Here is a 23,243-nt window from a genome sequence, read left to right as displayed (position 1 = left end):
AGAGAAGCATCTTCCACAGGGAAATTCCACAAATTAATTGCTTCTGTTCTCTCAAAGCTCTAGTTGGGAGTATATAGCAGTCAGGCAAGGGAACCATAATTTTTACTTCTATTTCCAGTGTTCTGTGTTATTGTTTTTTAAGTTTTATATACACCATAGAAAGTTCAATATTAGGAAGGCTAAAAGTAGGTGCACACATTTGATTATAATAAAAGAAAGCTTTTAATAGTTATGTGATGAATGTGAACACATAAATGAAACATCTACATATGGATTATTGTTAATTATATATGTGGGAATCACCATGAATTAACTGTATGAGAATTATTATGTTGACTGATAGTCTTTATTTCACATACCCAAACTCACACTTCTGGATTAAGCTCTAAGCAAAGCTGGTCATACAGTTGTTCTCAGTATTCCTGGCATTAAGAACAAAGATACCAGGCCTCCCAGCTTCCTGTTCTGGATTCTCCTCTAATCCCACCCCAAAGGTAAACATCCCACCTGAGAATGAGAGAGGGTGGATTCTGGTGTCTACTTAGGTTAGGATGAGGAAGATTCTACTGAAAGATCAAGAGTATTATATTTGAGACGATTTTTGGCTTACAGGATGGTTCTGAATTTTAGAAAAGACATAGGTGGGGGGAGGAAGACAGAAATCCTTAAGAGATAGGAAAAGAACATAAAAATGGATGGGAAAAATAAAAAGGACATTTCATCTTCCCCCAGCCCCGCTGAAAGCTGGTCCTCCAGCTCCACTTTCTCCACGATAGGTGAACACGTACAGTCGAAGGAACAACATACTCTCAGCCACAAGCCTAAACCATCCTGCCTGGTTCTGTCACCCAGAGGAAGAGGAGAGGATTCATTTGTGGTTAGAACTGCTTCACAGCCTGAAGCCAGGCATTGCTTGAAGAGCCAGCTTCGTGGACAGCTTGTGGAACACCAGAGAAAGCCGGGCTAGAGATAAGGCAGGAAGGCTTCTAATTTAACAAGACTTAGATTTTCTCTTCATTTATTCAACACCTGTTTATTAGGCGCGAGGCAATATGATATGCAAAACATGGAGTGTTCGTGCCAATATTCAAGGATTATTACTCTCTAAGTTGTAGGATTTAAACAGTTGATTTAAATAATTGGTGAGAGAAGTAAAAGTACTAAAGCTGACAGCCAATCAGAATAAATTTGCTTTTGATAGAAAATAAATCACCTTTATGCAGTACTCATCGGAAAGCATTGCCTGTTTTGCTCCAAAAAGCACATGCTACTATATTGGGTGCTTCCTTAGGCTGCTGATAAATGAATTGGCTTGTAAGTGATCATGATGGAGTATATTGCATATAGTGCCTAATTTTCCTTCAGAATAATCTATCTTAGCACATAATAGCAGCAAATAATAGCATTATAAAAGAAATAAGGAGAATATACCTGAGGCTCAGATTCCCTGTCTGGCATTAACCCAAAATGGCTTAAAATTTGTTCCTTCATGTGATCCTGAAGTGAAGTAAACCAGGAAACTGACTGCTGATAAACGGAATCATGAAGACTGGTAAGTTCTTCATACGCTGGACCTTCCACCTGGTCAAGGAAAAATGGACCGCCATTTTAACAACTCATTAATACACATGAAATGTAGCAACATCAGCTGCATTTGCTAAGTGGATTCATGGCATTTATTTCTTAGAAAATTGGTTAGTGTTTTATAAACCTATTATACGCTCAATATACAAATCTGTACTTTTCTTACACACTGAGGACCTATCTACCCTGTCTATCTAGAACATCCTGATTTTTCTCTTAACAATATAAACATATCCCATGTTACCACGAGTAATTTTCAATGGCTACATGCAATCCTATATTTGAGAATGTACTCCATCATTCAGATAAGATATATTTAAAAATAACACAGGAATATAAATATTTATGCAAAAGTGGGGAGGTTGTTTTATTTTTGTTGTTGGTGTTGAGAGAAGGGACCGTCATTCCCTCAGGATAGTTTCCTTGAAGTAGAATTGCCAAGTCAAAGAGTGAGACATTTAAAATATTGTATTCCAGATCACCAAACTATACTCCAAAAGCCATGTTACAGCTACGCACATTCCCTGCTTTAGCCTTACGCAGCGGTAGGCCCTCACGCTGTTTCTGGGTGCCTATCTCACTGCCAAGTCATTCATTTTAAGTATGTCCCAGTCCTACTCAGGAACACCTAAGTGGGAAAAGCACTGGGCTGGGAACCAAAGGACCCAGGTATGTTCTGGCTTCATTACTGATTCTCATGAGCCAGTCATACAGCCTCCTGAGGCTAGAGCTTTTTCATCTACAAAATGGGAATAAATCATTCAGGTCCTTTCTGGTTACAAAATTCCAGTATCTCTGAAAACTAGGTGAACTGAGAAATTAGATTATAATGCATACAACCATTCTCAATGTGAAGTATACAAATTAAACATTCATATGTGGTAGAGGATTTTCCTTTTAAAAAACCACCAAAATCATTTCATGTTGTAGCTATGTAAGCTCTCATTTTAAATACATGTACCACTCCAAATCTCCATCCATACAACAGTCAGTAAACCCTCTCCTCAGATTTGTTACTGGGGCAGCAGAGGGACCCCGAGAACAATGACATTCAGTCACATCCTTTAAAGCCCACTCCCTGGTCCTGAGGCGTTAGGGTTGACTCGCTGTGCTCGGCTCCCCTGCACCGGGTGGCCCTGTGGAACCGGCAGCTGGAAAAGGGACGGTGCTGGCCCTGTGGGTGTGGCTCTACTCATGGGCGTCATGAACGTACAGGACTGTCCCCAAAGTGACTTCCAGTGTGATGTCAGACAGCTAAAGACTCTCACTCTCCACGTTTGTAAATGTGAACCAAAGAATTCGAAAGAAGGATGCAGTAATTCCAAGGATTTCCTCTTTCTAGAAGGATGTAATGTTTTTCTTGCAGGATAATGTACATACGGAAAATGCAGAGGTCTTAATGGTTGGCTCGGAGTGTTGTCAGCCATACACACCAGTGGGACCATGAGCCTCAACAGGACAGGGGACGTTTCCATCACCCACGATGGGCCTCCACCCCAGCCAGTCTCTGCCCTCCAACCCCAGAGACAAGTGACGCCTGGTCCGGGAAGTGTATGAATGGAGCCACACAGCATGCATGGTTGTGTGTCTTAATGAATAAGACTGCCAGGGACATCTCCATACACGTCTTTTTGAGAATCCCTTCAAAACATTTCATTAACCTATCAAAATGTAAGTTCTGATATGTCTATTAGACATATCAATATTTCTTAAGGGGTAAGAGAGCCAAATCCTTTACACTGAGCTTTAGAAGGTGTTTCTAAGCACTGTTTTTTATATTATATCTCATTCTGAACTAAAACCAGTACCTGGAACAGGGATGGACTACTACTCACAAGTCAGATCCTGTTCATTGCCTATGTTTATGTAAACAGCATTTTACTGGAAACCAGTCATGCCGACTCATTTACGGGCTGTCTACGGCTGCTTCTGTCTGAGCTAAGGAGTCGCAACAGACACTGCATGGCCTGGAACATCTATAGTATTGACTGTATGGCCCCCTGTAGGAAAAGTCTGCCAGCTCCTAGGCCAGAACACCGAGACAACAAATCACAAAGGCATTCGCAATGTGCAGCAGTAAGGTAATTTTTTTGAGGAGGAGATGGGTCCACCAGCTCCAACCCAGGTGAAAAATCCACTGACGTACCAAGTAACTGAAGTGCTGAATTAGGGAGGATATAAGTAATATTGTCAGTAAAAATCCGACCAAGTTTTTCCACAGCGCAGAGGAAAACAAGGTGACTGACCCCTAAACACGCAGCAGTAAAATAAACCTCACCTTTTCATCTTCGAGGTACTCAATGTCGGCTGTGTTATAGCCGTCTCTGTGGCGGTGGCTTAGAACTCTGAACCGACTGATTCCAATGGCATCCACAACCGAACTCCCATCAGGAAACGTTCTGACGTCCTTAATCTCCAGCATGCAGCCGTACTCCGAAATTCTGACAGGACAGTCAGGAGAAACGACCGTGATTTTAAAAATGCAAAGATCTAAACAAAACAAATGGTGTCTCCACATGGGACCAGCAAGCTTATTTTCTCTAAGAGACACCCTGCAGATGATTCCTTCTGTTGAATGCAAAACATACGGGTGTGCAAGGGCTGCAGAGGGAGGGCTGGAGGGAAAGGGGAACTTGTGCCTCAGTCGTTCAAACAAGCTAGTGAGGGGTGGAGGGAGAATTCTCCGTCCCCTTGGTCAGGGCACTGGCAGGGAGTACAGAGAGCACAAGGTATGTCCGGGGCCCCCACGCCACTCTCAGATTCTGCTCCCTCCTCCCCCATTTCCACTGCTGCCGGGCAGCTCTGTCCTCTCCAACAAAAGAAAGTCATCTACAGTCACTGCCTTCACCTCCTGCTCCCCATCAGGCCTCCATACCCCACCATTCCACTGAAATAACCCACAGGAAGTCATACATGACTCTGGCATGAGCCTGCTGATCTGTCACTGACCCAACACCCTCTGCTGCTCTCTGTGGCACGTTTGTAAATGTGAACCAAAGAATTCGAAAGAGGGATGCAGTAATTCCAAGGATTTCCTCTTTCTAGAAGGATGTAATGTTTTTCTTGCAGGATAATGTACATACGGAAAATGCAGAGGTCTTAATGGTTGGCTCGGAGTGTTGTCAGCTGTACACACCAGTGAGACCATGAGCCTCAACAAGATAGGGGACGTTTCCATCACCCACGATGGGCCTGACCAGTGTAGCCCTTCATAGGTGCCTCCCTCCCCCACGTGTTCCTCACACAGGGGCCGCCCAGGGTGGCATCCTCGCTCCAAAGCCATCCCTGTGATCTTACCCACTCTCACTCTTTTAACTCTCATCTGCTTCCTGGGGACACTGATTGAGCCCATTACATGTCAAGCACTACATGGAGCAGTTTAGAATATGTGCTCATTCAAGCCTCACAAAAACAGGAAGGTTTAAAAAAATCAACAACTTATGTAAGATTTAGACCTGAGATCTGCACCCAAGGCCACCTAATTCTAAAGTAAATGAACAACTTCAGTACACACCTTCAAGCTAACGATGAGTGACGGTTCCCAAGTCACATGCCTGTAAGGCTGGACACCCCTACTTGGGTCTCTCCTAAAACTATCTCTTCCTGCTTGTCTAACAGGGCTATCTTATCCATAGCCGTGGCATGGACGGAGGTGCCCTGAAGATCCCCTTCAAGGGAGGACTGACTGCCCCAGCCATCAGCAGACAAATGCCTTCAAATGTCAGCTCTCCCAAACCCTGTCTCATCTGCAGAACCTGTCTTTCCAATAAGCATCCTATCCTGTCTGTGGACAAGAACTTGTGAGAGAATGCAAATTCCCCTTGCATCTGTAACTCCCAGAGCATCTGGACTCTCATGCTTGTCCACATGAGGCCATTAGAACGTGGCCCAAAAAAAACAGCTGAATTCTTCCTACATACTTGCAGGTCTCCTTCTCTTGGGCTCTGCCACAGGTAAGCCACGCTTTTGTCTACTGCTCTCCCTGGAGGGACTTGCCTTTCCTCACTTACTGTGAGCAACCTCTGCTCACCAATGGGTTCATGAAACTTATGTCCTATAGTTTATCTGGAGTAATGCTCTTCTTAGTGTTCTGTATCCTTCATGGAAGCAGAACTTCTGGAACTTGTTTTTTCACTCTGCTTTTGCTGGTTTTGATGAATCAAATTTTAATATATTCAAATTTATTAATCTCGTCTTCCATGCTATGTGCTCTCAGCATCTTGTATAAAAAAAACAATCTTTTCCTTTTCCCAATTGTAGTCTCCAATGTTTTCTCTTAAAATTTGTATATGTTGTTTTTCACACTGAGAATGTAAATAACATGTGTTAATTTGTGTTTATGGTGCAAGGCAGAGAAAATATTATTTTTTCCCATTTGGACTGCCCACTAATTTTCTAAGCACCTTTTAAGTGAGCAGCTTGCCTTTTCTCACAAATTGTATGTAAATATGGCATTCATATATGAGTGGATCTGTTTCTTATCTCCATATTCTGTTTCAGTGGTCTGCTTACTAGGACTTCTAAGTTTGTTATGGGAGTGTTCTCCCATCTTGCTCAACTGATTTCTTCAAAACTATCATGGTCTTGGTCTTTTCCTTTCCATAATAATTCTAAAATCAGCTTGAACAATTCCATGAAAAAAACCCTCTTGGAATGTTGACTGAAACTACTTTAGATTTATAGACTAATTTGGGTAAAACTGACATTTCTATGACATTGAAGTCTACGCATCCATCCATGGATATGGTATTTGTCTTCATTTACTTAGATCTTCCTGAATATTTTTCAATAAAGCTGTAGAATTCTTTCCATAAAGGTCCTACACATATCTTTAAAAAGATCTGTTCCTAGGTATATATGGTGGAAACTAGTGGATGGTCCTACACATCCATGCTCCCTTTCTTCCTGGGCACATGGGTGGACTACATTTCCCAGGCTTCTTTGCAGTAGGTGTGAGCAATAGTGATGTGTGCCCCCTTTTCTTTTCTTTCTTTTTTTTTTTTTTAAAGATTTTATTTATTTATTTAACACAGATAGAGACAGCCAGCGAGAGAGGGAACACAAGGCAGGGGGAGTGGGAGAGGAAGAAGCAGGCTCATAGTGGAGGAGCCTGATGTGGGGCTCGATCCCATAACGCCGGGATCACGCCCTGAGCCGAAGGCAGACGCTTAACCGCTGTGCCACCCAGGCGCCCCTTGTACCCCCTTTTCTTCTGAATCCTTTCAGAGCATATGTGCCTCTTCTACCAGCTAGAACTTACATGAAGTGACCTCATCGTAACCATGCTGTAATGACAAAGCCCTAGGGGATAAGGAAGCCAACAGATGGGAAGGACCCAGAGTCCCCAGAGCAGCCATGGAGGGAAGCTGTCTGCCAGCTTGATGTAAAATCAGGAGAGGTAAAAACTAAGAGCTGGGGTATTTGTAAGACTGAAATTTGTCTGGTTGTACAGATGGAGGTTTCAATATTTTAGCAAAATTTTTAGACCTTAAAAGTTAGGCTGAATTTGTTTGCATGGTGAACTAGAAGAGAATTATAGGCAGAGGGAAGCATGGAGGTATGAATATGAACTATATTTAGAGAAATGCAAATAACACAGTAGTGGACTAGCAAGTATGATGTCTGAAAGAAAGGAGCAGGAGATGAGGCTAGAAAGAAGGCTGGGATCACATCATAGATGGTCTCGGACTTATACCTTGTTGTGTAATGGGAGACACCAGAAATTTTCAACATCATCTTAAATTGTTCTTCAAGAAAAAGAACAAGTTATGTATTTATTTAGGACCCTCTGAATGCTGACAATTCTTACCCTGCGTGCTCAGCAGATAGACACATGCCAAACCGTTTGGTGCCAGTTTCCATGCATCTTCTTATCATAAGCCGATAGCGGGGCTCAAAGACATGAAGTGGGCACGGGACGGTGGGGAAGGCCATGGCACACACGAAGATGGGGACATCTCTGGTCAGACTGTTGGGTGAGGGAAAATGTAAACTGAGAAGCAGGAGCAGTTAGAAATGAAAGGGAATATTAGTCACTGTAAAATAGCAAAAGCTAGCCAACCTCAATTCTCTCATTTACAACGTAAAACCCTCAGGCCTGTCTCAGTCTTTAATGGGAAAAGGAAGCCAAGGACCACCTCATGAGAAAGTTATCAGCTCACTGGGTTTCCTGCCAAGCCTGCCTTATTTAATTAGATGAGACAGAACATGCTGAATTGTATTAATTTACTCAGAAAAAGTTATAGCTTATGACCATGATAAATAAAAATTCTAATGACCTTGAGGGCACTATGCTAAGTGAAATAAGTCAGAAAAAATGGATTCCGTATGGCCTAACTTACATGCGGAATCTTAAAAAAGAAGAAAACCAAGCTCATGGATACAGACAAAAGATTGGTGGTTGCCAGAGGCTGAGGTGGGGTGGGTAATGGGTGAAATGGGTGAAGGGGGTTGAAGGTACAAGCTTCCAGCTGCGAAATAAATAAGTCCTGGGGATGTAATGCACTACATGGTGAAATAATACTGCATTGCATATTTGAAAGTTGATAAGAGAATAGATCTTAAAAGTTCTCACCGCACAAAAAAAGATTTGCTAACGTTAAGACTTACTGTGGTAGTCATTTTGCAATATATATAAATACCAAAGCACTGTTACATACCTGAAATTCATATAATGTTATGCATCAATATTACCTCAATAAAAATAAATAATAAGAAGAGAAAAAAGTTCCGATGAAAGCAAAAACTACACAGTAGTCAAAGACAATGAGTTCTAAATAAAAAAGAGTGGAAGAAGTATAAGACCTCAATAGTTAAAGTTTGCCACAACACACAACTCTGTTCACTTTAAAAGATAAAAATAACTATCAAACCTATGTCGAGGGGTAAACCTATTTTCCCTTCCATTTTTACTTACTGTGCCTTTTCAATTCTGGAAAACTCAGTACCACTTACTTAGATATAAAAAACAACTATGTAATTTTGTGAAGACGCACTTTTTTAAAAAGTGGGCTCCATACCCAGCATGGGGTCCAACATGGGGCTTGAACTCAACCCCGAGATCAAGACCTGAGCTGAGATCAAGAGTCAGACACTTGGGGCGCTTGGGTGGCACAGCGGTTAAGCGTCTGCCTTTGGCTCAGGGCGTGATCTCAGCATTATGGGATCGAGCTCCACGTCAGGCTCCTCCTCTATGAGCCTGCTTCTTCCTCTCCCACTCCCCCTGCTTGTGTTCCCTCTCTCGCTGGCTGTCTCTATCTCTGTCGAATAAATAAATAAAATCTTAAAAAAAGAAAAAAAAAAGAGTCAGACACTTAACCAGCTGACCCACCTAGGGGCCCCATGAAGACACACTTTTGAAATATTTCTTATGACCCCTCTCAATTAAATTTCCATAAACTCTTTGCAATTAATTTTTTTTTCTATTTTTAGGTCCAATTTCTCTGCCAGGAGGGGAAAAAACCTGAGATAAAGGTATGAATGCAAGGGTTTCCTTCTTTAATCTGAACTCAAGACCAAGTACATACAACATGAGGACTTACTTCGACAGTTCTGTCATTTCTTCATCATAAATTCTCTTCCTATCAGAGAGTTCATCAGATAAATACCGAAATATTAACTCTTCGGCCAGAATAGTTATATTAAAATTTCTGCTTGCCAGCAACTGTAACAAAAGGAAATGTTAAGTAATAACCACTTGGTAATTAATTCTAGAGGACAAAGCACTTTCTCCCCAGTAGAAACTGCCAACAAGGAGGGAGAGGGGTGGAGTCTCCAGAAGACAAAAGGATGGGGATGGAGAACCTGGAGGTCAGCCAGCCTGGGGTAGGGACAGGGGCCGGGCAGTTCCTCCCCTCTGAGAAAAGGGCAGGAGAAGGTGTTCATCACCTGGAGGAAGGATGAGTGATTCCCAGCCTTGCTGGCTTCTGCATTCTCAATCAAGTATCACAACATCAGGGAAGGGAGAGGAAGTGAGTGGGATATGTTGTGAAAGAAGAGAAATGGGAAATAACCATCCAAGAAAGTGGAAAATTGAAGCTACTAGAAAAGCATAGTAAGAATGACTACTAATGTTTTGAGTCTGAGATTTAGGATTGTAAATTTAAACTGAAACCATTCTTCCCAATTTTGTGGCTTTTCTCTAGCTTTGCTTTGTTACTTATATGGGCACGTGTGAGAGGCAGAGTTGACTTTATTTGGATTGGGAAAGGGACTGAGGGACCAAGGAATTACAGCTGGATGTGAAGGGAAATAGGTGGAAATTGAATTAAAACTGCTAGGATCAGTGGCTGGAAGGGTCCTATGTAGCTGAAGATCTATTATTCTCTGTGTGTGTGTGTGTACTTCTTTTATCTTAGGCCTATGAATTTGCAAATAACTACCCTTTTCACTAACATCCTAATATTCATCAGGTACCAATTGCAGATGCTTCATATAAATTAAGTTAGGCCTTAAAATAGCCCTACCCAAAAGTATTGTCTACTATGCACAATAAAGATGATGGGTCTCAGAGGGGTGAAGGGACTAGTGTAGAGCCACATTTGGGACCAGGACCTCGGGGCTGGTAGGTTTCAATGTGCTGCTGTTGTTTTGTTAACTTGCTGCGTTTCTGGGCTTGGGCCACTCTACGTATTTCTAACAGTTCCATCTGGGCGAGTCCTAGACATATGCCATGTCTCCCTTTAGCTTGTGTGAAACAAGCTACATGTATTGCTGAAACTAAGAACTAGGAGTCCAGCCTCGGGGACACAACTGTGTTTGAGACCCTCAGTAACAGAATAACTAGCAAAAACAAGTTTAACTTAATTCACAGTAAATATTATTAATCCGTGTTTTATTCTGTTAGTTTACAGCACCATTTTATTGAAGAGTAATATGATACAATCTGCTTTACTTGGCATTCCGATACCCAAGACCTCTGTGCATACAATAGATAGTTGATGACTCGTGCTTATAATAATGTATGTGAGAAAGTCTAAGCTCATTAAGGGGTTTCTGCATGGAAGAAAGATCAAATTATGATTTTTAATTTTAGTTGGTTGTGTTAGATTCTAATTTCTGCAACACTGACAATCCATGCAGAGCCTGCACTTAATCATTGGCTCATTCATTCATTCATTTAATCATTCATTCATTTACTCATAATCATAAGCCCCTACCATGTGCCCTGGCCCCTGGAGAGAGAGTGAAAACAAGGCAGAAGCCGTCTCTGTCCCTACGGAGCTTGTATTACAGTGCCAGCCTCAACACACTGCTTCATCACACAGCCCCTACCAGACAGCGCTGCACACGGGCGTGAACGAAGGGTCTGTGTTACAAACCATGGTCATAAAGACATGCATTGTACTGTCTGGGAATAAACAAGCCGCCTCCAGGCCCACCGGCCCAGACAAGCATGGGTACAGCAAGGCAGCAGGCCAGATGCTATGCCACCGTTAGCAAGAAGAGAGAGCAAACACAGCTCTTGTAGACCTGCAGAGGAACCGCCAAAGGAAACTACTACGCAAACTCAAAAAGCACCTACCATCATGACGCATGGTGCCTAGTACAATGAATCATATTCCTGGTGAGAGTCCTGAATAACGGAGAGTTTCAGGATGTATGCAATTTAAAGAAGTAAGTATGTACATAGAATGATTTAGAAAGGTTTCAATTATAATAACTTATTTTTAACAAATTTTGGCAGTAAACTAAGTTACAGTTATTTAAAAACTCACATAATAACTCCTTTACCATATCAAATTCAAAAATAAATTTTTTACTGGACATTTGTTTTAAAAAACTACTTTATCCTGGGCCACCTGGGTGGCTCAGTCGGTTAAGTGTCTGACTCTGACTTCCACTCAGGTCATGTTCTCAGGGTCTTGAGATTAAGCCCCACATCAGACTCCGTGCTCACTGGGGAGTATGCTTGAGAGTCTCTCTCTCCCTCTGTCCCTCCTTCCCCAGCTTGCACCTGCACACCCACACACTCTCGTTCTCTCTCTCTAAAAATAGACAAATAAATCTTTAAAAAACCACTTTGTCCTACTTAAAATACATTAAGTGTATAGAAGTAATTAAGGCAAATATTATTAGTACATTTTATGGATTAAAAAACCCCTCCCCCCACCAAGAAGTTAAATAACTTGCTCCGTGGAAGGTTAGTGGCACCAGAGCCCAATACTGTTGATACATATTCACAATTTGAAAGGTTGATCAGAAAGCCTTTAAAAGCTTTTAAGTGCTGTTTATTGTATTTACCATACCTAAGGTATGGATGTGACAGTTTATTTTTGAGTTAGACATAACTAAATAGCTTCCCTCCACAGAATCTTAAGTATGATTGGCTTTGATTACAGACAAAAGACACAACTGACAACACACCAAAGGGATTTCCCAGTGGTCAAAACTGATCAAGTCTTCGATCCTATGCAAAACTGAGTACCACAATATGACTTCACCTTGAGATGAGATAAAGGACAGAATCCTTGGCACATATCAAGTGCGCCATGATATTATCTCGACCCTTTACGATTAACATATGGTGAGGACTCAGTAATGTTATCTCAACTATTTATAACTAACACATCGTAAGAGCTCCGATTATGGTACCTGTTTTCAGTATATCTCAACTATAATTCATGCCTGAAAACTTCCCTGAAGTTTAATTGTTTCTGTATCTAAACTTCCCTTGTGTACTTTTTGAGAAATCAATGGGAAAAAGACCTATCTTTGACTGGAGAAATCCAACTTTCCTTAGTACATGGGTAATAGAAGCAAAGCCAACCCCAGAAATGAGCATCTACTGAGGGATGAGAGGAGGGGCTCAACAGTCCTGTTGTTTCAGAAGAAATACTTACTTCTGAGAGTTTTTCTTTACACAGTGGACAATGTGGGGCATGGTCGAGGCAGCGCTCAAGGCATTTCAGGCAAAATGTATGTCCACATGGTGTCGTGACAGGTTCAAAGAGCAACCTGAAAAATATATCTGAGTTTTTAGCCAAAAATGTCCAGAAGAGATTTTCAAATAATTCATTTATTTTCTAATAATTCCTTAAGACAATTCCTTTATGGCTTTAGAAATTACTGATATCCATTTCCATTGACATTTTCCTTATCAAATTTTTAGAAAATAAATCATTTACTACTAAGGTATACATAATTTCTCTGATAATAAAAAGCCCATTATGTTTAGGATATCCAATTCAGAAAGAATGAGTTTTTCAGAGTTGCACAGGTTCTCTGTCATCCTACCTCATGCAAAGGGCACACTCAAAGTCAGTTACATCTATGGAGAGTTCTGGACTTTCTCCTATGTTAGAGGTCATGTTCCTTTGAGGTGAGGAATCTGACTCTGAAAAAGTTTAAAATGCTATAATTAACATTGCTCATCTGGACAAGAGCATGCAGCAACTGCATTTCCTCTGGCTAAAATGTGTTACACCAATATAAGAAATCATTTATCTGGACAGTGGGCATGAATAAACATTAAAGTTATAACTAAAATTTCCCTATTTCTGACTTGAAGTCTTTGTAGGATTAACCATTTAAACTGTTCTATAATCATAAAGCTGATGTATTCCTTTCATTATTAATTTCAAACTATCTGCGTAAAAACTTTTTTAAAAAATATATTGAATATTAGCTAACATTCTGTCACTCTGGAGTCCTACAACTCCATAACAAAATAGCTTACTAACCTTTCTTGGGAATTTTCCCAGGGCCATTCAGGTCTTGGACATCCTCCAAATCATTTGGAAATTGTCTCTTTAAACTGGTGCTGGGTGCTGCTGGAAGGATACTCTCTAACACTTCTTTATCCTCTTCAAAGTGCAGACCCAGTATAAAATACAAAACTGAATAATTGGTATTTCTAAACACATCAGATTTCTCAGATGGGTTCTGGTTAAATGGGAAAAAAGAATCCTGAATATTAAAGAAATCATAACATAAGAGAAAATAATATTCATGTAGTGGCCTTTCTTAGAAATCTCTGGAAAAAAGAGGGCTTATGCTCTTCCTTCATGACTGCTTTCATCTATTAACATCTAAGATGAGCTTTACACATTCCACGGTAAAATACAGAACAATTCTTCTTGAGACTGATCAACTGAACATCAATCTTCATATATTCAAATCATCCCTCTGCTTTCTTTTCTCCAAGCCATAATAAATCCGAGTCTCCTGATGCCTGGGTTTCTCAGTGTGTGGTGTCCTGAATGTTTCTACATGTTTCTTTCTATCGCATTCATTATTTCCACCAACTTCCTTTAAAAGGTTCAACTTTCAGGTTGAGGAGCTAGAACCAGTCTTGAGAAGTACTTCCAACTAACATAATGCCACACTCTGAATAACTTGCAAGTGTTCAAAATTAAGGAATTACATAAAGCTTAATCAAGATAATACTGACAAACATATGCACTTCATACCTTAGAACCCCCAGCACTGCCGCCTTCCTCCAGAGCCTGGGTGTTTTCATGGCTGGAACACTGAGCCTTTAGCCTGCTGGTCAATATTCTGCTTTGGATGGGAGATGTCAAATTCTGATGCACATTTTCTGAAGCTGGAAAAAACACCTCACACATGACCTATAAAATTTCCAAGAAGATAAAAAGTATTTTAAAACACTTTTGAAAAATACATAATATGTCTTAAAGATCCAAAGGAAACCATAAGGCCAAATAGGCCTAACACACTGAAAAGAATAATTACCATATTCCAGTTGCCAAGTGCTACTATTTCAAAACTCAAGTTTCTGAAACCATAATCGATGCTTTAGGCAGTTTAGCTACCAGTCCCTTTCCAGCTTAGTCTTACCAATTATAAAATATGAGCATTACCAATTCTTTCTGCCTGGTCCTTACACATATGCTACAGAAAATCACCCCTAAGAGTCTCATGATTAAGAGAGAAAAGTGGGGTATAGAGGTTGTGGGGGTCCTAAATTAAATCCAGACTGTGATCACCCACAGGACTGAGATATTTCTAGAAGACTGCTCAACTTACAAGATGACCAGAAGAGCCGCCTAGTAAAGAACTTTAAGGGAAGACCAGGTGAAGAGCCATAATTCTAGTTCCAGAGCCATGGACTAGCCTTTGGTGGTGGTGGGAAGTGACTGCCGGTCACTCCATGGTCCTGCCAAACCTCATGGACTCAGCTGAATCCGAAGACTTAAGAGAGGTATAAAGGAGTGACGGAAACCCAATAAATCACCAGCCACTGTTCTTCATGTGGCAGGTCAGTGCACCAGCACCCATGACCCCTGTATCAAGAAGGAACAGCACTCAGCAGGGACGTCGGTGTCCTCAGCACTGGCTCTGAGGGGCTCCAGTAAAGCAACAGAAGGCTGCCTGGGGGATCACCACGTTTCATGGGCATCAACAGACTGGCAGTGTTTGGGCCCTGAGATAGAAGACATCTACCACACACAGAGCGCTACAGGGAAAAACATCATATGTGAAATAGCATGAGATAGACAAGAAGCACCCTCAAGCACCACCAGACCTAGACTCTGGCCCCGGGGACCTCTGTAAATAGCTTAATTTTGAGCTCAGGCTGAATTTCATTACGATGCTGTTGTAAAGAGCAGCTGAGATATGTTTTAAGGTTCTCGTGAAATTTGCAGTTGGGACAAAGCAGGCAGGGATAGAAGAGCCAATGTTAAGATTCAGTATTATTTTGACAAGTTGAAACAATGGCCAAAACCCATAAGTGATCATTTGACAGCATTAATGAAGACCAAACCACTGCACAATATAAGGATAAAAAATATCCACACTGAAGGTTCTCTCACTGAAAACAAAAAAAGATCTAGGTGTTTGGGCTAACTATGGTTCTAATAGGAGCCAACGGTGTAGTATTAGGCTAAAAATAAACGAACATGCCTCGTGATATAAACACAAGGGAAGGTAAAATTCCCCACCTGTAGCTGTCAGGTGTGCACGCTGAGGTACACTACAACGTGTCCAGAGGAGGAAACCTTACAGCCTTGTTCCGTGAGAAAAGGATGTTCAGTCCAAAGAAAGACTTAAGGCAAAGATAACAGCCAATTTCAAATATCTAAGGTGGTTTAAAATGGAGGAGGAAAAATGGATTCATTCCCTCTTGCTCCAGAAAATAAAACTAGCCTGTAAAGTGGAAACTGCATGGTGAATGTACAAGAGAAGTCAGCAATGAATATTGCTTAAATAGGGAAACACTGACATAAAAATAAGAACTCCTGGTCACTGCAAGTGCTGAGACTAACTATTGTATAGGCTCTTATAGGGTGGATTCCCACAGTAAATGTGACTCAGTGACCTCTAATGAGAATGGGTTAAAGACCTGAATAAGAAAAAAGATATTTCTGCATCATGCTCGTGAAGCTTTGATGAAAATTTCAAGTCAACCTATCCAGCTAAACTGGTATATTTTGTATATCATCACAATGTCTCTTATAGGGCTCCTATCCAAACTATAATGCTTGAAATTACAAGTCTAAGAAAACTCACTCTGCCTCCCTAGCCCGTGTCATTATTCTCGCAGAACGGAGCTATGTAAATGCTGTCTCATGAAACATTGGGCTTTATCCCTGGATGAAAGTTACCAAACATGTGAAGCTCATCGTTATTCCTGTGTGTTTTTAATTACATTGTCATGAATATTCAGAACTCTATTTCTTTTTTATTTGACATGCAGGAATTACTCAGCGTGGACATAAAGGCTACAAATGAGACTTAAAAAAGAAAGTCATTTAAAGAAAATCACACCTTCTGTGCTTCTTTCTTCACTGAGTTACATTCAGGATTTAAAGCAAGGCAGTAGAGAAACTCCTTTAACACTTCCTTACTTCTTCCCAATCCAGAAAGAGCCTGAGCCTTCATATGATGCCCCTGGATTCATCAAAAGAGAAGATACACATTTTTAAAAAGTGTGATTATATACTTGCATACAAAAAGCCCCGAAAAAAATCATTAGGACTACTGAATATTAGGATAAACATGTCAGCTAGAATAAACACAAACCCACCAAGGATGGCTCTAGCTCTAATTCCCCTGGAACCTGAGCAAACCCGAATATCGCATAAACACACTCCACAGTCAGAGCACAAGAGTCTCGAGACCAGGAATTTGAGCCCAAGGCAGTTTCAAGGGCCACGCTAAGTAAGAAAGAAGCAGCTATCTACCAACTTTAAATACATTTGGGCATCACAGATCACAACCACATTCCTGTCTTCAAGGAGCACAATCTTGGAGAGAAGACAGACATGAACAGAAATATCTGTAACACAAAGCATAACATACAAAATACTACAAGAGAAATAAAAAAAGTGCAGTATGGATCAGTATTTTCCACCAGCATTTTTTTTCTTTTTTGGGTGGATGCAGTATTTTCTCATATCATCAAAAACACTGTAATTTGTTTTTATCAGTTCATGTATTATATTTCCATTGGAGTCAGTCCTGATCATGCATTTTAGTCTTTTTCTTCTTTATTTTATTGACTTTATTGACTTTTTTTCTTTTTTTCTTGTGAATCCCTGCTTCTTCATTCATATTTTAAAAAGATGTACTGTTTCCAACTGGTTTTCTCTCATGTTGAGTCAGACCCTTGACCTCATAGACTTCATTATGAATGGAAGACATTTTGGGTTCTTCATCTACATGTGGGAAATCTATTTGAGAGTTTTTATTTTCAGGTGTGTGGTAGGGAAGCCAGGCCTTAGGCTGGGAGCCAGATTTAGAGGGGCTTACTCAGGGGGTGGGGGGAGGGGGAATTTCTGCATGCATTGGCAGCCACACTTTTCCCCAGGCAGTTTATCCAAATTCTTTGCGGGAGGTGGGGATGGGGCACTATGATTTTTTTCCCCCACTACTGCTCTGCATGGCATAGTGAACTGGCATGTCAAGCAAACCTCCCTTCTTATTCCTTTCTCAAGAGTTTAAATTGAATCTTTTCTGGAGTTTGTATTAGGATATGAGCTTAGCTCCCATTTGAACTATAATGTTCTCTGCTTTTTCATCCATTCATGTGCATTCCAAACATTGGCTGAGCTTTCTAATCTCATAAATATTCCCCATTCTCTTCAGTGATGGACTCATACTTGCTTATACTTTCTTGCTGCCACAGTTTTATGGAGGTATAATTTATATAGAATTAAATTCACCAATTTAAAATGTACAATATAGACTTTGGACAACCACAATCGTGATGTAACACATTTCCATCACCCCAGAATGTTCTCTCATGCCCTTCGAAATCAATCCTCCCCTCTCTCCAAGTCCAGGAACCACTGATCTGTCAGTACAGTACAGTACAGTACAGTTTTGCCTTTTTGAGAATTTCATATAAATGAAATCACACACATGTATTTGTGGGCCTTCCTTCACTTTAATGTGATGCTTCTGAGGTTCACTCACATTGTTGAATGGATCAACAATTCATTATTCCCTATTACCAAGTAGGGTTCCAATGAATGGTTATACAACAATCTAAAGGCCCAGAATCACCAAGGAATTGTTGAAAAGGAAACACAAAGCTGGGGGCATCACAATGCCAGATTTCAAGCTGTACTACAAAGCTGTGGTCACAAAGACAGCATGGTACTGGCGCAAAAACAGACACATAGACCAATGGAACAGAATAGAGAACCCAGAAATGGACCCTTGGCTCTTTGGGTTATACAACAATCTGTTTATTTATTTCTATTTTTTAATTTTTAAAGAGAAATCTTATTAGTTTCATAGTACTTCATTCAGGAAAGTGAATCATACAATGAACCAGAAACTTTTAAATTACCTGACATTTGCTGACCAGTAACCTTACTCGAATTGGCAGTTAGGATAGGTCATGTGCACAGCACAGCTCACCTTGTTTATCTCCTTGAAATGTCTCAGGAATGACAGGTTTTTTGTTTGCTTGTTTTGTTTGTTTTAAAGATTTTATTTATTTATTTATTTATTTGTTTGTTTGTTTATTTATTTATTTATTTGACAGAGAGAGACAGCCAGCGAGAGAGGGAACACAAGCAGGGGGAGAGGGAGGGGAAGAAGCAGGCTGGATCCCAGAACTCCGGAATCACGCCCTGAGCCAAAGGCAGATGCTTAACGGCTGAGCCACCCAGGCACCCCAGGAATGACAGGTTTTGAGAGTTAAAGCAAACAGGAAAAAAAAAATACTGTCATGAAGCCCAAAACTAAGAATTTAACCTCCTCCAGATGATAGCTGAATTCATTTTTTAATCCAGATTTACTGAGGAACAACTGACAAATATAACTGTATATAAAATGTAGCATCTATCATGATGATTTGATATACACATACATTGTGAAATGATTCCCACAATCAAGGTAATTAACACATCCACCACCTCACATACTTAACTCACTCACCCTTCCTTCCTTCTTTTCTTTTCTTTTTTCTTTTTTTCTTTTCTTTCTTCTTTCTTTTCTTTCTTTCTTTCTTTCTTTCTTTTCTTTTCTTTTCTTTCTTTCTTTCTTAATTCAGTTTGCTAGTATTTTTTGAGGATTTTGCATCTACGTTCATCAGGGATATTGGCCTATAATTTTCTTTTCTTGTAGTGTCCTTATCTGGATTCAGTATAAAGATAATGTTGGCCTCATAAAATAAGTCTGGAAGTGCTCCTTCCTCTTCAATTCTCTGAACAGTTTGAGAAGGATTGGGATCAGTTCTTTAAATGTCTGGTAGAATTCACCTGCGAAACCATTTGTCCTGGGCTTTCCTTTTTTGGGAGATTTTGATTGTGGATTCAATCTCCTTGCTCATTACTTATCTGTTCAGATTTTTTATTACTTCATAAGTCTTGGTAAGTTTTATATTTCCAGGAATTTATCCATTTCTTCGAAGTCATATAACTTGTTGGCATATAATTACTCACAGTCTTTTACAATCCTTTGTATTTCTGTGGCATCACTTGTAATGCTTCCTGCATTTATAATTTCATTCTTTTGAGTCATCTTTTTTCTTAGTCTAACTAAATGTTTGTCAGTTTTATCTTTTCAAGAGACCAGTTCTTAGTTTCATTGATCATTTCTGTTGTCTTTCTAGTCTCTATTTTTTTTCTGCTCTAATTTTTATTCCTTCTGCTAAATTTGGGCTTAGTTTTTTTTCTAGTTTCTTGAGGAATAAGATTAAGTTGTTTGAGGTCTTTAATTTTATTAATGTAGGTGCAAACCTCCCTATTAGAACTGCTTCTGCTGCACCCCATAAGTTTTATTATCTGTGTTTCCACTTCCCTTTGTCTCAAGATTTCTTTTTTAATTTCTTCTTTGATTTCTTCTTTGACTCGTTGGTTGTTTGGAAGTCTGTTGTTTCATTTCCACATATTTGTGAATTTTCCAGCTTTCTTCCTGTTACTATTTCTAGTTTTGTACCATTGTGTCTAGGAAAGATACTTGATAAGATTTCAATTTTCTTAAATTTGTTAAGACTTGTTTGGTGACCTAACATATGATCCATCCTGGAGAATGTTATTTGCTCTTGAAAACAATATATATTTTGCTGCTTTTGGGTGGAATATTCTATATGTATCTATCAGATCCATTTGGCCTAAAATGTAGTCCAAGTCCACTATTTCCTTACTGGTTTTCTGTCTGGACAATGTAGATTCAAAGAGGAAAGATTTTCATCTAAAGTTGGCTGCAAGGGCACCAGCTGGCTAGGGTGCAGTGGCATAGTCTCCACGCAGATCTGGCAACTAAGTCCAACATTGGCAAAGGCTGTGGGAATCCTCAGCAGCCAAGACTGTGGGCATCCTGCGGGTGTCTGTGATAGCAGTGGTGGCTAGGGCTGTTGGAGTCCTTGGTGGCAAAGCCTGTTGGGATCCTCCTGTTCTATTTTGTCCATGGGTGTTAAGTTCTAGCCAAGAGAATCCCTCTTGGTGAGAGTCCTGGTATGCTGGCATTCACAGCAGCAGAGAAACTGGGGTCACAGGCTCAGTGACTTGAAGAACTACTGCAGCCCATGGTCTGGACACAGACTCAGTTACTGTGATGATAGTACCTGAGGTGTAAGAGTGTGTGCAGATCACCCATGGAACTGGGATCTGGGTCTCTGGAGCTCCTTGCAGCGACATGAGTTTAGGGGGATATGGGGGGGGACAAGATGCATCAACAGATAGCCCAGTGCTAACAGGGCACAGAGGTATCCCAATTCAGGACTGAGGGGTGAGGCACAGAGCAGCAGCTGGATGGCCCTAGTGATGGCACAGCAGCAGCTACATAGTCTCAGTTCAGGACCAAGGCTGTGGGATACACAGCAATGGCAGCATGACCCAGTGGTAGCAGGTCAAAGCTGTCACTTAGGACCCAGGATGCAGGGCACAGAGCAGCGGAAGCTCAGCTTTGAAACGGTGGTAAATGACAGGGCTTAAGACTGAGGGGTTGGACCACAACACAGAGGCAGCTCTGGATTCTGTACATGGTGAGGTCTTGTGGCACTCCAGTCTTCGAGAGCGAGCACAGCAATAACTTGGGCTCCAGTTGGCAGGTGTCACCACAGCAATGGCTCCAGTCCTGGGAAGGAGACCCTGAGTCAGGATTTTGGGCAGCTCCAAGAGCTGGGTTCAACATTGCTTAAGAGTATTGGGGTCCTCAGTAGCAAAGGCTGCAGAAGCTCATGGTGATGACAAGGACTGCTGGAGTCCTCCAGTTTTCTTCACTCCTTGGGCGAAATTCCTCTGAGGGGATCCTTCTTGGTGTTGAGCTGCTCTGGACTGGGGGATGGAGTGATACAGGTAAAATACTTCCTACACCTTTCTTTGTGGCCATCATTAGTTTTGGGGCTCTACAGAGTTTCTGCTGCTGCTTTACTGTAGTCCAGAGCTTTCCCAGAGCTGTTTTCATTGGTTTAGAGTTGTTTGTTTTTTGCTTTTGTTGATTTTGTGGGGGAAATGAGTGTTGGGACCCCTAGTCTGCCATCTTGCTGATAGCTTCTATGTATATGTTGATGGACATATAGGTTATTTTCAGTTTTTGACTATTATGAATTAAGCTGTTATAAATATTACATTAACATCTTTTTATTTCTTTCGGGAAAATATCTAAAAGCATGACTGTTAGGTCACATAGGAAGTGTATGCTTAACTTTAAAGAAACTTCTGAACTGTCTTCCATTGTGTCTGTACTGTTTTGCATTCCCACCACATTGTATAAGGGTTTCAGTTGTTAGACATCCTCATCCACACTTAGTATGGTCAGTCTTTTAAGTTTAAGCCATGTTAGTGGGTATTTAGTGTTATCTCTTTGAGATTTTAATTTGCATTTTTCTAATGACTAATGATGTGGGGCCTCTTTTCGTGTGTTCAGTTGATATTCCTATGCCTTCTTTAGTGAAGTATCTGTCCTTGCCCATTACTTAACTGGGTTATTTACATTATGAATGAGTTGGTAAGTGTTCTTTATATATGCTATATACAGATATATGGCTTACCAGATATATGTCTTGCAAATATTTTCTCCCATTCTGTTTTCCATTTTGTTTTTGTAGCAGTATCTTTTGAAGAATGGAAGTTTTCAATTTTGATGAAGACCAACTTACTTTTTCTTTTACAATTTTTCCTGTGTCCTGGATAAGAAATCTTTGCTTTACAAAAAGTGTCAAGAGATTTTTATGTTTTGTTTTCGATATGCTATAGTTATAGACTATATGTTTCAGTCTATCCTCCGTTTTGAATTAATTTTAATATATGATGTAAGGAGAGGGTTGAGGTTCGTTTTTTTCTTTTGCAAATAGATATCTAATCGTCTCCTACTAAAAATTGTGAAAAAATTATCCTTTTCCTATAGAGTTATCTTTGCACTATTGTAAAAAACTAATTCACCACTTATGTGTAGGTCTATTTCTGCACTGTCTTCTGTTTTAGTAATCTACACAGTTCTCATTAGTGTAGCTTTATAGTATGTCTTGGTATCACGTAGTGTATTTCCTGCAACTCCATTCTTTTTTTTTTTTTTTTTTTTTTTTTTTAATTTATTTATTCGACAGAGATAGAGACAGCCAGCGAGAGAGGGAACACAAGCAGGCGGAGTGGGAGAGGAAGAAGCAGGCTCATAGAGGAAGAGCCTGATGTGGGGCTCGATCCCACAACACCGGGATCACGCCCCGAGCCGAAGGCAGACGCCTAACCGCTGTGCCACCCAGGCGCCCCTCTGCAACTCCATTCTTATTTTTTTAAATTGTTTTGGCTTCTTCTGTCCCTTGTATTTCCATAAATGTGTGTAAATACATATATACATATATGCATATTTTAAAGCCAATTTGGCAAATTCTGCAAAGAAGAATACCAGAATTTTAATTGGGACTGTGTTGTTTTTATTTGGGGAATCTGTCGTCTTACTAACATTGAGTCTTCTGATCCATGAACCTGGTATGTATTTATACTTACTTAAATGATACTTAATTTCTCTCAGCATGTTTTGTAGTTTTCGGTATACAGATCTTGTAAGTACTTTGTTAACTTTATCCCTAAGTAAGTCATGTTTTTTTAAACTATTGTAACAGTTATTATTTTTAAAATTTCATTTGTTTCTTGTTGGTGAGTAGAATGTGATTGGTTTCATTTTTGCATATTATCTTGTAGCCTGCAAATTTTTTGTAAATGTCTTGAGTTTTCCTCACAATTATGTCAACTGTGAACAGACAGTATTGCATTTTCCTTTCCATTATGTGTGCCTTTTAT

At 40.3% G+C, this 23,243-nt stretch overlaps 1 protein-coding gene across 1 annotated transcript in view; it reads right to left on the bottom strand.

Moving 5' to 3' along the window:
- The window catches only part of LONRF2 (LON peptidase N-terminal domain and ring finger 2), a 77,032-nt gene that overhangs the window by 6,674 nt on the left and 47,115 nt on the right, over positions 1 to 23,243 (bottom strand). The window contains exons 6-14 of the mRNA XM_034657267.1: positions 16,315 to 16,437; positions 13,995 to 14,153; positions 13,266 to 13,467; positions 12,820 to 12,919; positions 12,426 to 12,540; positions 9,126 to 9,247; positions 7,394 to 7,552; positions 3,863 to 4,025; positions 1,432 to 1,581 (exon numbers count right to left, since the gene is read on the bottom strand). Of these exons, the coding sequence (XP_034513158.1) occupies positions 1,432 to 1,581; positions 3,863 to 4,025; positions 7,394 to 7,552; positions 9,126 to 9,247; positions 12,426 to 12,540; positions 12,820 to 12,919; positions 13,266 to 13,467; positions 13,995 to 14,153; positions 16,315 to 16,437 (1,293 nt within the window). The remainder of the gene's footprint in view (positions 1 to 1,431; positions 1,582 to 3,862; positions 4,026 to 7,393; positions 7,553 to 9,125; positions 9,248 to 12,425; positions 12,541 to 12,819; positions 12,920 to 13,265; positions 13,468 to 13,994; positions 14,154 to 16,314; positions 16,438 to 23,243) is intronic.

Source organism: Ailuropoda melanoleuca, chromosome 4, assembly GCF_002007445.2.
Source record: "Ailuropoda melanoleuca isolate Jingjing chromosome 4, ASM200744v2, whole genome shotgun sequence".
Lineage (NCBI taxonomy): Eukaryota > Metazoa > Chordata > Mammalia > Carnivora > Ursidae > Ailuropoda > Ailuropoda melanoleuca.
This window is presented reverse-complemented; position numbering and strand designations above follow the sequence as displayed.